At 39.1% G+C, this 13044-nt stretch overlaps 4 protein-coding genes across 4 annotated transcripts; 2 read left to right on the forward strand and 2 right to left on the reverse strand.

Annotated features, from left to right (window-relative positions):
• Nucleotides 1-478: 478 nt before the first annotated feature.
• L201_007197 (uncharacterized protein) lies at nt 479-5183 on the forward strand (the record flags this gene model as incomplete). Its single annotated transcript, XM_066222908.1, has 2 exons — nt 479-1291; nt 1359-5183. The coding sequence occupies 2 exons, from the start codon at nt 479-481 to the stop codon at nt 5181-5183; spliced, it is 4638 nt and encodes a 1545-aa protein (XP_066079005.1).
• Nucleotides 5184-5602: 419 nt separating this feature from the next.
• Nucleotides 5603-8559, reverse strand: L201_007198 (uncharacterized protein; the record flags this gene model as incomplete). The annotated part of the gene is made up of 8 exons (XM_066222909.1): nt 5603-6856; nt 6921-7049; nt 7118-7226; nt 7298-7671; nt 7738-7784; nt 7841-7982; nt 8079-8121; nt 8180-8559. 8 exons carry the CDS (start codon nt 8557-8559, stop codon nt 5603-5605), a joined length of 2478 nt encoding a protein of 825 aa, XP_066079006.1.
• Nucleotides 8560-9020: 461 nt separating this feature from the next.
• L201_007199 (uncharacterized protein) lies at nt 9021-12276 on the forward strand (the record flags this gene model as incomplete). The annotated part of the gene is made up of 10 exons (XM_066222910.1): nt 9021-9644; nt 9715-9962; nt 10024-10064; nt 10121-10177; nt 10241-10392; nt 10456-10473; nt 10530-10591; nt 10661-10868; nt 10949-11146; nt 11236-12276. The coding sequence occupies 10 exons, from the start codon at nt 9021-9023 to the stop codon at nt 12274-12276; spliced, it is 2649 nt and encodes an 882-aa protein (XP_066079007.1).
• Nucleotides 12277-12411: 135 nt separating this feature from the next.
• L201_007200 (uncharacterized protein) lies at nt 12412-12995 on the reverse strand (the record flags this gene model as incomplete). Its single annotated transcript, XM_066222911.1, has 4 exons — nt 12412-12450; nt 12550-12617; nt 12697-12773; nt 12934-12995. The coding sequence occupies 4 exons, from the start codon at nt 12993-12995 to the stop codon at nt 12412-12414; spliced, it is 246 nt and encodes an 81-aa protein (XP_066079008.1).
• Nucleotides 12996-13044: the final 49 nt, after the last annotated feature.

Below are 13044 nucleotides of genomic sequence, written 5' to 3' on the forward strand. Positions count from 1 at the left end.
AAACCTTGGTCGAGCATCCTTTGTATTACAATCAGGCATAATGTTGAGGTGGAGGTGCCTTTGAACGAGTCTCGGAAGGTATGGCTTACGAACTAACGATAATAGTACAAATGAAATCGGAAATCCTTTGTTCTACCATACTTAAAGGTTGAAAGACTTTCGAAAGCTTGACGGACGCATACTGACGTGGTTTTCCAGCTGTGGAGCTATGAGGTTGACCATGAACTATCGACTTCCGCTTGACAATGCCAGGATCACAACAGTATAGATCCTTGTCATCGTTCCAAGGCTTACTGAGATTGACCGACTTCACATTATCGTTACAACAACATATTATCCTCAAAACATCACCTAAAGCTCATATGGTTCTGTCGTACCTCCACGCAACTCTATCTTCTACCATCCAGACATTCACTACACGGTCCCGACATCACCAATTGTACTTCTTTTCCAGCTGCAACAACTCGCTCTAAGGACGATGTGTGAATCAGTTCCATCAACAACGGTATGGGGTACAACCCGAATCACTTCGACCATAACGAGTTCGACCGTATCCACTGCTCAAGTAGCACAGTCAACGAAATTAGTCACTAGTCAAATAACCACTCATTACATTATAACAACTTCAATACCTCAGAAAACCTTATATTATCCTTGTTCTGCGTCAGCCACACAAACCGTCAAGAAGGATATACGAGCTACTTCTACCTTAGATGATGGAGTAACAGTTGATCCGAAAGCCACAGGACAATTCACAGGTTCCTTACCTAGTCAAGCTAAGTCTACCATGAAACCGGACAGCACAACAACATCATCAGTGCCGACTCAACATTCTTCTTTAGCCGCCACGATTTCTTCAATTTCAAAACCTTCTGTGACCTCGAAAGAGTCTAAGGTAAATGAAAATCATGAGGGTTCAACCAAAAAACCAACTAATACAGGTAAGATAGCTGGAGGTGTAGTTGGTGGAATTACAATATTAGTATTATTGTGTAACTTCGGTATATGGTTCTACAGGAGAAGACAAAGGATAAAAAGCAGACGTAGAACAAGTAATGAAAGTTTCACAAATGATGTAAATCATGTCAATAAATATAACAATAAGGGTAAAGGTAATACAGATAAAAACGGAAATGATTTCTGGGAAAGAAGATTTAGAGAAATTGAATCTACAACATATCGATCAAATTCAATGAAAAGCAATCACAGTCAGAAGAATGGTGAAAAAGTTTCCGATAATGAGAAAGGTCATCAAGAGGAATGGGATAATCAGACTAGCAGAAAATTACATGTAAGCATATTCCATATAATGACATCATCTGAAATAAACTTGGCTGATATCGTCATGAAATGTGTAGTTGACACTGGATTTGGGGTCAAAAAATCTAAATTCAAGACCACCATCAAGATTATCAATGATTTCGTCGTTTTTCGGTGGTGGTAAATCAACACCTACAGCAAACGTCATTTCATCATCCTCAAAGAAACAAATTCATGATCGTACTGCATCAACTTCCTCAATCTTACAAAGTTTAGGAGGGAATAGAAGTCAAAGACCATCTGTAGTCAAAGGAGCTAGCGTCAGATTCAGCTTGAACCCATTTTCGCGCAAACCTAATTATCATGATGGTAGTGGCAATAAGGTCATTCCTTCAAAATCAAATTTTCATAATAGATCAATATCATCACCTGCACCTTTACAGCTAAATAGAGATTCTTCTTCAACAGTATCTTCGTTCATTATGAGTTCAGCAGGTTATTCAAATTCGTTTAAATCACCTGGTCCGCCTTCAACTCTTACGCCAGGATTAGAACAAGGTTTCCATAATATAAGTATCCATAGAACAGCTTCAAATGATGGTACACCTCCTGAAGCAAGAAATACGTTTGGTAATAAATTGAGTTCATTTGATCAATATGATAGGTCAATTGATGTTAAAAATGTCCATGATAACATCAATAATTGGAATAATCAGACAATCAGCTATCCAGCTCAGGCTCATGCCTCACAAGGCCCAGATATCGTGCCTCATCATATAATCACCAATACTTCTCCCGCAATCAGAGAAGGCAACAAAGTCAGAAGTCCAACTTACGAACAAGTTGAAGAAAGAAGAAATATGGAATGGATCAGAAGATCAACAATGGTATCTATAATTGATGAAGGTGAAGAAACCTTAGATACAACTGATGAAGACAAGATGAACCAGTTAAAATCGCAATTGGGTATAAACACTTCAGACGAGTTCCTGAGGAGGAATAACTTTCGTGACTCCATATCAGGTGACAATGGTAATGACAGCACACAATTATCTGTACCACCCAAATCTCACCTACGTCCCAAACCAGAACAACCATTCCATCCTTCTATAGGTGATACACCACCTCAATTAGGTATATTAGGGGACTACCTTCAAACAGCTTCTTCAATTAGATCACATTTATCTGGTATCTCCAGTATAACTTCATTACCATCTGCTTTACCTAAGAACAGCGATGCCAGCAATAGGTTCTCAATTGTTGGAAGTGGAAGTAATGGTGGTTCTACTACTTCTCTAGTTGCACTTATTCCACCACCTAGAGGAGCCTCTTCAACCGTAAATCTCAATAGACATAAAGCAAGATCAGATATCAATATCTCAAATGAGAAACGTGCTTCTCTAACTCCTTCAGTCGATTCAATCTCCGTGACTACCTTCAATGAACAGGTGAATCGAAATCAACCATCACAGTTATATCGGCAGATACAGAAATTACCTTTCTTACCACTGCTGAGAGGTGGTCATGGATCGGTTTCAGGTTATGCATCATTCAATATACCTTCGGCAATATTACCTAGAGGTTATTTATCTGGTTTATCATCACAACATTCTGTCACTACAAATACACGTCAAACATATAATATGCCAAAATCACCTGATTCAACTTTATTTCCTTCTTCACCTCAAAATGAAACTAATAACACAACTACTACAGAAATAAACAGATATAGTAATATGAAACATAACAACTTGCGTGATAGTAATTCATTACAAAGGGAAAGACAAAGAGGTTATTCACAATATACAGTATCAGAATCAAATTATTCTGTACAAATGGGACGGCCTTTAGAACGTCCAGATACGACATATTCTACACAACCTTCTTTCGGTTATTCAAGACCAAGTTCGCAGTTTCTCGAATGGGAAACAGATAAACAAAACACGAATATCAATAGAAATACAAGAACTTTAAGTGTATATAAATCGGAAAGAGGTTCTGTTAAATTATCAAATTATCCTAAACCACCACTACCACCTCCAGTACCACCTTTGCCTTCTGCTACATCAAACAGATTATCGGGTACAAGTATTAAATCCAGAAGACGTAGCATCAAAAGTAGTAGATTTTCAGCTAGTGGACCTGTACCACCATTACCTAAAGCCTACAAAGGCTCAACAGACAACGACAGTAGAAAATCAGCATTTATTGATGCGGAAGAAGATGAAATAACACGATTGAAAGCAGATGAAATTGAAAATCAATTCAAAAGTAGTAGGTCAACAGCAATTTTACCCAGGGTTCTTTCATCGTATTTTTTAGATTCAGAAAATGATAATATTGATAGAAGATCATTGAAGAATAAAAGAAAATCAAAAGGTCTAGTTGTACCTAAAGATATTAAATTGAATCAAAGAGCTTTAACACCAAGTTTGTGGTTAGATGAAGAAGTTTTAGCTAGATTCGCTGATGCTGAAAGTATCAAAAGTGAAAGTAGAAAATCTGAATGTTCCCCGGATTCACCTGTACCACCAGAGAAATTAGTGCCAGAGACAGAAGACTTATCGGATCCAGAAGAGCTAGATCAACAAATCCATCTTCAAAGATGTGAGATCGATGGACTTGGTGATCCGCATAATGAAATCCATAATCCTTTTAACCCTGAAGATGAGGTTGAAATAGAGAAAGTAAATGATGCTGTGGATCTACAGAACGAACATGATAGTATTTCAAAAGACGAGAACTTGTTGGTTAGCAGATTTCCAACAACGACTTTCCAATCAGCTACAAGACCCAATAGTATAGCTACTACTATCTTTCCTGATATCGATACCGGTAAAGAGTCTGATAATTACGAGGAGGATTTGTTTCAGTCTAGAAAACATAGAATTTCATCGGTATCAAGAAAAAGCTCATACAAGAAGCCGAATATCAATATGTTCTCAGAATCAGATTTCAGTTTGGAAAGAAATCCCGACGATAGGAAGAAATACAAGAATAAGAATATTATGCAGAATGAGGTCCAAGCCATTCGACGTAAATTGCCTTTAACTGTGAAGAGGTATAACTCAACGAAAGGAAAGTATCCTAGTAAAATCACACAAAAACAAGATTCTGATGTTAGTTATACTTCAAAACCAAGCTCAAGTACATGTGTCGAGTTAATGGATAATGCTTCGATGATTCCAAGCTCTAGACAAAGACCTTCTTCTCAAGGCTTCACAATGTATAGGCCTAAAAATGGTACATCATTTACGAAAGAAGAAAAAGGGAAATTTAGAGCTAAACGAGAGTCTTCGATAAGTGATAGTAAAAGTACGATCAATCCACCTGAAACATCGATCACTCAATCTTTACCACTACTTATGTCGCCTCTGTTTCCTAAACCACCTTCACCTATAGATTCAGATACACCTTCACCTTCACCTTCACCTTCACCTAGAACACTAAATTTCACAAGAATATCAAAACTTCTACCTTTACCTGAATCACCAGTCTCGCCAACTTTACCTCTACCTCCAACTTCATCATGGTCAACACACTTAAATCGAAACAACACAAATATAACATCAAATTTCAGATTTTCCGTCAAAAGCACTCGTAAATCTGGGAGGTATAGTCAAAGGGGTCAGAATGACCAAGTCGAGTCCCAAGGTACCGCTTTAACTGTGACTGCAAATAGCAAAAACTTGGAAACACGAAGTCCAAGTCGACAGAGTAAATCTCGATCACTTCTATCCGTTGATACTAAGGTACAATTAGAATCGGGATTGCATTCGGAAACAACAGGGTCAGAGGAAGAAGATGATGTAAACGAAGAAATCTATTCCAGGAGTACTGTAACTCCTCAATTACCTTTTTTGTACTTATGCAATTCAAGTAGCAGTCCAATTAATGATTTCATGTTTGATGACCAAAGTTAAATATGATCTGATACAAGATCGTGATATCCGTTATTCTGAACGCTGGTCGTTACGTTATGTAAATATAATTTTCATTATTATATGCATATGTGTAATTTTATATCGATGCGTATTTCTGTTTAAATCACATACATCGAAACTTTTAAACGGAAGGTCAGAAAGCTTAAGCTCGTAATTATTTTTACCAGCTAATCACTATGCGTTAATCTGACCATAAAAGCCAAAAAATACCCAAGCAAGTCTTACATATGTTATATACAAATAAACTTAGTTCATTACCTAGATATGTGTTATTATTAGATTTATTATTCAACAACGAATCCCCTTCCATATCTGCTGTGGTCCTTACTCGATCCTCTAATTCTGGCCACATTCTTGAGAGCGTAATCTTTCACTTGAATAGACCACGATATGCCATGCTAAAATTGTCTATTCAGAAAGATAGTCGTAGTTTCAGCTAAAGAACCAGGTTTTGTCGAAACGATCTCAATTTTTGATTCAATCTTGGATGTTGAAATATGTATATTATTCCATTTCATTCCTTTTGGCTTTTCACCTTGTTTCGCACTTCCATTTATCGTTGATGAAGATTGGTCATATATGAATCTAGGTAAAGAACCTTGATTACCATTTATTCTTAAACTCAACTCGGGTGTTGTAACCGGTATGATAGTTCCATTTTCTTTGGCATCCTCACTACCACCATCTAATTGATCTTTCTTCTCGGATGAAGTAGAGTTAGGATCCTCGTCATTGATGTAAGCTATTAGATCAATTTCACTAATTGTCGAATTCAACAGGATTGAATGTGTGTGTAAACCCCTTAAATTCTTCAGCCTAATGGTTTGACGCAATTCTTCCGTTGGGGCTCTATGAGTTCGTGAATGGAAAGTGAAGTCTAAATAGTTTACAGTCGGTATAGGCAATCGTGGTTTCTCAGCTTTTACAGGAGGCTGAGAAGATTGAGGCTGATTTTGCTGCTGTTGCTGAACTGGTAAAGCAGGTAAAGGAGGTTGACCGTGGCTCGTCCTTGTCTGGAGTTCCGGACGTGAACTTGATGATGAATTATGGCGTTGAGCCATAGGTTGAGATACAGGTTGATGTGGTGATTGCGACGGATGCGGAGATTGAGTATGCATTGACGGTTGTGGATGCCCAGACAACGGCTGGGCATGAGGATATTGAGGACCTGGCGGCGGTTGGTGTATACTTCTTTTTCGGGCTTCGTTTGTAGCTAACATTGATCGATACATGTTCACAGCTAAAGGAGGTAACGTTTGTGTCCAAGCTTGTCTTTCGTACGGTGGATATCTGTCAAGTGAAGCTACCACTTCTTCTGTAACTACACCGGGAGGCAAAGCTGGAAGGAAAGGTCTATGACCTTGTGTTACAGGGATAGGGGTTGGTGACGGTACAGGTTGAGGATGGCGTGATGATCCAGCTGGATACGGTGATAAACTAGGACTAGGACCAGATTGTGGAATAGGAGTAGGTAATGGTATGGTATTATTCACTGGTGATTGCGAATATGCAATTTGAGATGGCGAATAGCCTATTGATTGTGGTAGTTGTCGTTTATGACCTTGTGCATGTCGAGATGCAATAGGCGTTATAGATGGTTGAGGTACCAGATTAGATGGTCTAGTAACGTTTTGGTTCCACGCCAATATTCCCTATCGAAGCAGTCCATCATATAGTTAGCTCAGTTTCCGGGACCAATGAGCAGAGCCGACTTACCATGATTTGCTGAGCATCCATATATACCTCACTACCGTCTTCGTTATACTCCATAGCGTTTCTGCACATCAGTTCAATATCATCTGCAAATTCCTGAAAAGTATCGTATCGTCTTCCAATTTGCTTGCTCTGCCAAACGATATACCAGATTGGTGTCAGCTAAGTAATGAGCCTTTTCTTACACCAGAGTGACTTACCTCAATCTCCTCTAATGATATAGGATTTTTGATCGTTGCGTAATAATCAGGAAGATCTCTTCTAGGGGGTAATTTGGTAAAGATTCCTGCGATCTCCCTTCCACTTCCACTGTTTAAGCAAAATTGAGCATGTTAGTTATGTCCACTTATACCTTTAATGAAGTGCGGTTCCTAACTCACTCTTTCGCTCTAGCTTCCTTGATTGACTTCAGACATGGTTTAATCATCTTATATACAGATGGACCATCCTTCATATACGCTCCTCTCCTTCTGACCCTCTTTTCCTTCTCGACAACAGAACTTCCAGCTGTGGCTGTTGATATAGGCTCATTGCTTTCTGGTTCTACTTGTTCAGGTTCTGCCATTTCTACATCACCCTCCGGATCTATTTCCCCTTCAGCATCAACATCATCGTCATAACCGTCCCCTAAGATCGTGGGCTGCATCGAAGCTCCTTGCGCTGTAGTTTCGTTCACTTCATGTTCACCTTCAGAGTCAGATTCTTCTTTCAGCTCAGGTGAGGTGATATTTGTATAATATGTTCTGGTCATTTTCTGTTAGATTGACTTGTAAGCTTAGATTTGCACTTGCATACAGTATTAAACCGCAGCTGAACTCACATGAAGTTTCTTCGCATATTGGAATATCAACGATTCCTTGACATTGTCTGTATTGAAAGATTAGCTTCTATATCAAAGCGTCGGATACAAAAACAGTACTTACATCTCTTGGCATTATTAAATATCTGTCCTAAATCCGCACATACATCCTTTAATGTCTGATATTCCGATGCATCAAGCTTTTGTTGAACCATTTCTAAACTCAATGGATGTTTGATCGTTTCGTAGTAGTCTGGAAGTGCTCTCTGATATTGATGTAAATATCAAGCCGGCAGGTCAGCAATATGACTGTATCTGCATCTTGAGAAATCGTCGTTTGTTGGTATGGACCGAATACTCACCTTATTTGGCAACTTGATGAAGGGATGAGCCATTTCGTCTCCGCTATTTACGCATCGCAGGATTAGCTGGGAATATGTATAGATTATGAAGCAGAACTCACTCTGAAGATTTATTGTCCATAATTTTCCTATATATCACATATCCTAACTCTTTAGCTTTAACAGGATCCTTTGGATCTTTATCATCTACTACATGCTGTTGATTCTGTTGATTTTGATTAAGTTGATGTTCAGGTTCTTGACTTTGCGTTCTTTTCCTTTTTGATCTTTTATCGTCACTTATTATTAAAGTTGGATCTACACCTAATCTTTTTATCTTTATCTTCTGTACAGATGATTGCTGTTGCTGAACATTAGGATCTGTTGATGATTCGGATTGAGACGCGTTTATTATATTTGGTGATGATGAAGCTGAAGCTATCTTTTCCGGGGCAATGCCAGTAGCATCTCGCCTTGATGATCTCGTCGTATTGCCTGACATCTCACTAGACACTACTCTGAATATGATTGAATAGAAATGCCTGAATGTATGATTTGCGCTATATACGAATGTGAGTGTATAGAATGAAGGAAGATGAACATGACAAAGTTGAGTTACGCGCAGTATTATGTGATGTTCTATTGACTGATTTCCCCGGTCAGGGTCATTTCCCCCTTTTTCAATGTTGACAACTTCCTTCACCATACAGGAAAATCAAAAACAAGGATATCTCCTATCTTTGAAAACGTTACCGCAATTTCAGTTTATTCTCTAGGTCATTCATATAACCGAAATCTACTATCGATATCGATTACTTCAGCAAATCGGGCGCGAAACTGCATTCTCATTGACGGAAATCTCATCTTTTTAGCCAGCTGTTCGATTTTATCATTCTACCTTGGTCCGCCACCATTTAGTATCACGTCCAATCCGTAAATCCTTCTTCAGATGACATCACAGATATGACCTCGCTCGACCCCTCTTCATCTTCAACTAAGCCTCTAGGTCTGTTTATCCAGCCTGCATGTCTTCAACACAAATACATCCGACATGCAAATTCATCACACATATTTGAAAGGCCAGAAAGGTTGAGAGCAGTTTTGTTAGGAGTGGCAGCTGCTATAGCCAGATTAGAATGTGACGAAGAAATCCTGAAGAACATACCTAGTACACCTCCACAACCTTCCACATCATCATCAAACACAGATGATTTATCAGGTCTACTATCTTCTTTGTCAATCGAGTCGTCGACTGCATCGTCAAGTATTACATCGCATTTGAGTATAATACCGCCGCCTGCGTTACCGACCATACCAGGATCAATATTACTTCATAATCCTGCTGTACAATACGCTCATTCGCCTGTACCAGAATCCCCTTTCCCTTATTTGGGTGGCAAGCCAAACAAATTTGCAACCAGTAGTGGTGACATACCTTCTTCAGATTACCTGAAGAATCTGGTTAAATGGGCTTCAGAAGCAATAGATAAGATCAGGGAAACAGGTTGTGAAATCCCTCCTGATTTAGGTTTGAATGCTGGAGATCTGTATCTGGGTCCAGGTAGTATAGTAGCTATTGAAGGTGCCGTGAGTTATGCAAACCCTAGTTCGTTTCGTACATGTAGAATAAACTAATTTACGACCCTCGTCAAAATAGATACAAACTGTTTGTGAAGCTGTAGACTATGTAGTAACATCAAACGCAACAGCATCGACCCCTACAACCAGTTCCAGTAATCGAAGTCAGATCCCCTCCACACCTCCTACCCAAATAAGCAACAATGAACGTCACTTCACCACCCCACCTCATGCATCAAGCTCTACTTCATCTGGATCCTCTTTTAATAAAGCGTTTTGCGCAATAAGACCACCTGGTCATCATTGTGGAGAAGACCTTCCATCTGGGTAAGCTGTCAGGCAGTTTCACATACCATACTGAGGCTCAGCTTACACCGCTGTGTTATAGATTCTGCTATGTGAACAATGTGGTCGTAGGTGCAATGCATGGTAAGCAATTCTTCCTCGAGAGCAGATGTGAAAAGAATACCTAATTAGGAACATAGCATATTTACAGCATGATATCGATCGAGCCATTATTATAGATTTCGATCTTCATCATGGTATGTCAAAACACGGCTGGAATCAGCCAAACAGTAAGCTGAACAATCATAATTCCATTACAGGGAACGGTACACAAGCGTTAGTGATGCCTCTGAACGCTGCTGCACATGCAGAAGATCTACAGGTGAAAGCAGGTAAACCTCAAATGATGTCGGGTAAGGATGGCAAACAGAGACGAGGTTGGAAAGGGTTTTATGGATCAGTACATGATATTGTGAGCGATGGCAAGACCAGATATACGCTATTTCGGGTTCTAACTCATTTATTCTGAACATAGTATAGTTATCCTTGCGAAGTAAGCTATCGAGAACGATTTATCATATATTTCTCCAGTTAACTCATCAATTTTAGGATGGAGATATAGATTTGGTGAAAGATGCTTCTATCAGTTTGGCTGCCCATGGACAGTATATGTAGGTGCATGACCTTCGCTATGGAAAGGCTTGAAGGAATGATATAACTAATTTCAGCATATCCATTAGTGAAAATATACATCTCCAGCCATACGAGAATGAAGCGGATTTTTATGAAAGGATTTATCCTCTTTATTTGGCGTTGCTGAATAAAGCTAAAATATATATGGAAGAAACTCAAGCAGAGTCATCTAAAACCATAGTATTCATAAGTGCCGGGTTTGATGCTTGTGAGCACGAACATCAAGGTATGCAAAGGCATGATAGACGAGTACCTGTGAGTTGTCGTTATTTCGGATTTTTTCAGTTGATTATATACATTATACAATAAGGCTAATTCGTAATCATACACCTTAGACATCATTTTATTCGAGATATACCAAAGATATAGCCTCATTTGCAGATAAATATACAGAAGGGAAAATAGTCTCTGTTTTAGAAGGTGGTTATAGTGATAGAGCTTTAACGTCTGCTGCCATGGGTCATATCATAGGTATGAAAGGTGAATTACCCGGAAATTGTGATTTATGGTGGACAGAACAAGAATTGATCAATGTGAGTTTCCGAATCGATTAAGTGTTCTCCTCCTCCCACTGTCATTCATCTTGTCTGATCGCTGACTTCTGATTGTCTCTGTTTTGTAGATCGAAAAAGCTACAAAGAAAAGACGTAACGGTAAACTTGCACCTTTCCCGACCGAGTTCTCCTCTCAACAGCACTTGAAACGTACACATGCATTATTGAACCATTTCGAAAATACTGGAACTAGTAACAGTCATGCAGGAATTGAATCTACGACTACATCGGTTCAAAATACACCTCAACCACCTACAGCAAGAATGACATTGAGAGATAGACGCAAACCTGAAGACATAGCTTTACCTGTTAGTACCGATATCACACCTCCTGCTAGAAGAGCTATAAGAGGCGGTAGAAATACAGGTACATCAAGTAATGTAGCTACTCCGACCAAAACTAAAGCCAAAAATGATACAACATCAACATCGCCTACCGATACTACTAAATTGAGCAAAAAAACCATTACGCCGAAAGCCAAGAACATTGTGACGTTGAAAGCAGAAAACATACCTCTACCGCCTTCACCTGCAACTCACATTGCTCCGAATGGCAAAGATGGCCAAAGTGGTGGGAATATTGAAGACACTTTGAAAGCTTTCGAACGAGTAAAAATCCAAGATACACCATCTACGAAATCGACAAATCAACAAACTCAGTCCTTCACTAATACCAGTAGTGCTTTCCCTTCGACAACGGCTTCAATTGTGAGTTCGGATCCAGCCCCAGCACCGATATCAGAAGACGTGAAATCTAGACATCCATTACCCACTCACAACTCAATACCGAAAATCATCCTTCGTATACCTCGCATACCACAATCGATACCTTCTCAACCACCCACAAAATCTTCGCTGCAATCTCAACAACCTTCTTCCGTAACCGCAATCAAATCAGAAAAACCCGCCAGTTTTGCTCAAAACCCATCACCCGTAGCAGATTCGATATATCCAACCTTGCCTACACAGATGAAAGAAGAAGAGCGGCTGAAGTATCGCGAAGGATCGTCATCGACTTCGGAAGGTGGATTAAGTGTTTCTAGTGCAAGTGAATATAATACTGCACAACGTGGCGGTGTTAGTCCTATATCTAAGAGTGAAGACAACTGAAACGACAAAGTAAATAGGGTAGTAATGTTGGGTTAATCTGTATTATTTGCATGATGAGGGGTATATCAAATTGCTGGATATATTTTTGATGATATGATCAGGAGAGTAAATGTATTTAAAAAGTATAGAGTGTCTTTACAGGTTGGGATCTTGGACATATGTGTTTTTCTCTAGCTGTAGCATGTAAATTTCAACGTGAAACGTCATTAACAGAGCAAACACCTGTACACGACTTGTTCGCGTGGTCGTGATAATGATGAAGTAGAAACATACCTCGTCTTGTAATAATTCTTTTATCTCTTCCACATACTCACGTTTGATCATCATGTGGGTATCATCGACTGATGGAAATGCTCCACGCATAAGCCAGACGGTACTCAATTACTCAATCGTGAATGACAGTAATAGAACCATACTTACCATCGCGTATCATGAACTTATATGGACCATCTCTCATTGAATCTAAATGTAGCAGAATCTGTTTTGCTGCTGAATCGCTATAATGTAATAAGATCGATATAAAACGATATGTGACATTAGCTCTGAGAAGTCCTATTTGTCCGTATAAGTCGCCGTACATTGTTATTAGAGTAATTTCACTGGACTGAACAGTACTTCGTCATGCTTTATTGAATACAATGTATTTAAATAACTCACCAAGTGACTAATACGCCTGATGTCAATTTAACTCTATAAGCATCTTCATACCCTGAACTCATTTCAACAAGCTGAGTTTCTTATTATTATCTCTTTTGATTTGTGTGGATC

The sequence above is a fragment of the Kwoniella dendrophila genome, chromosome 10 (genome assembly GCF_036810415.1).
Source record: "Kwoniella dendrophila CBS 6074 chromosome 10, complete sequence".
NCBI lineage: Eukaryota > Fungi > Basidiomycota > Tremellomycetes > Tremellales > Cryptococcaceae > Kwoniella > Kwoniella dendrophila.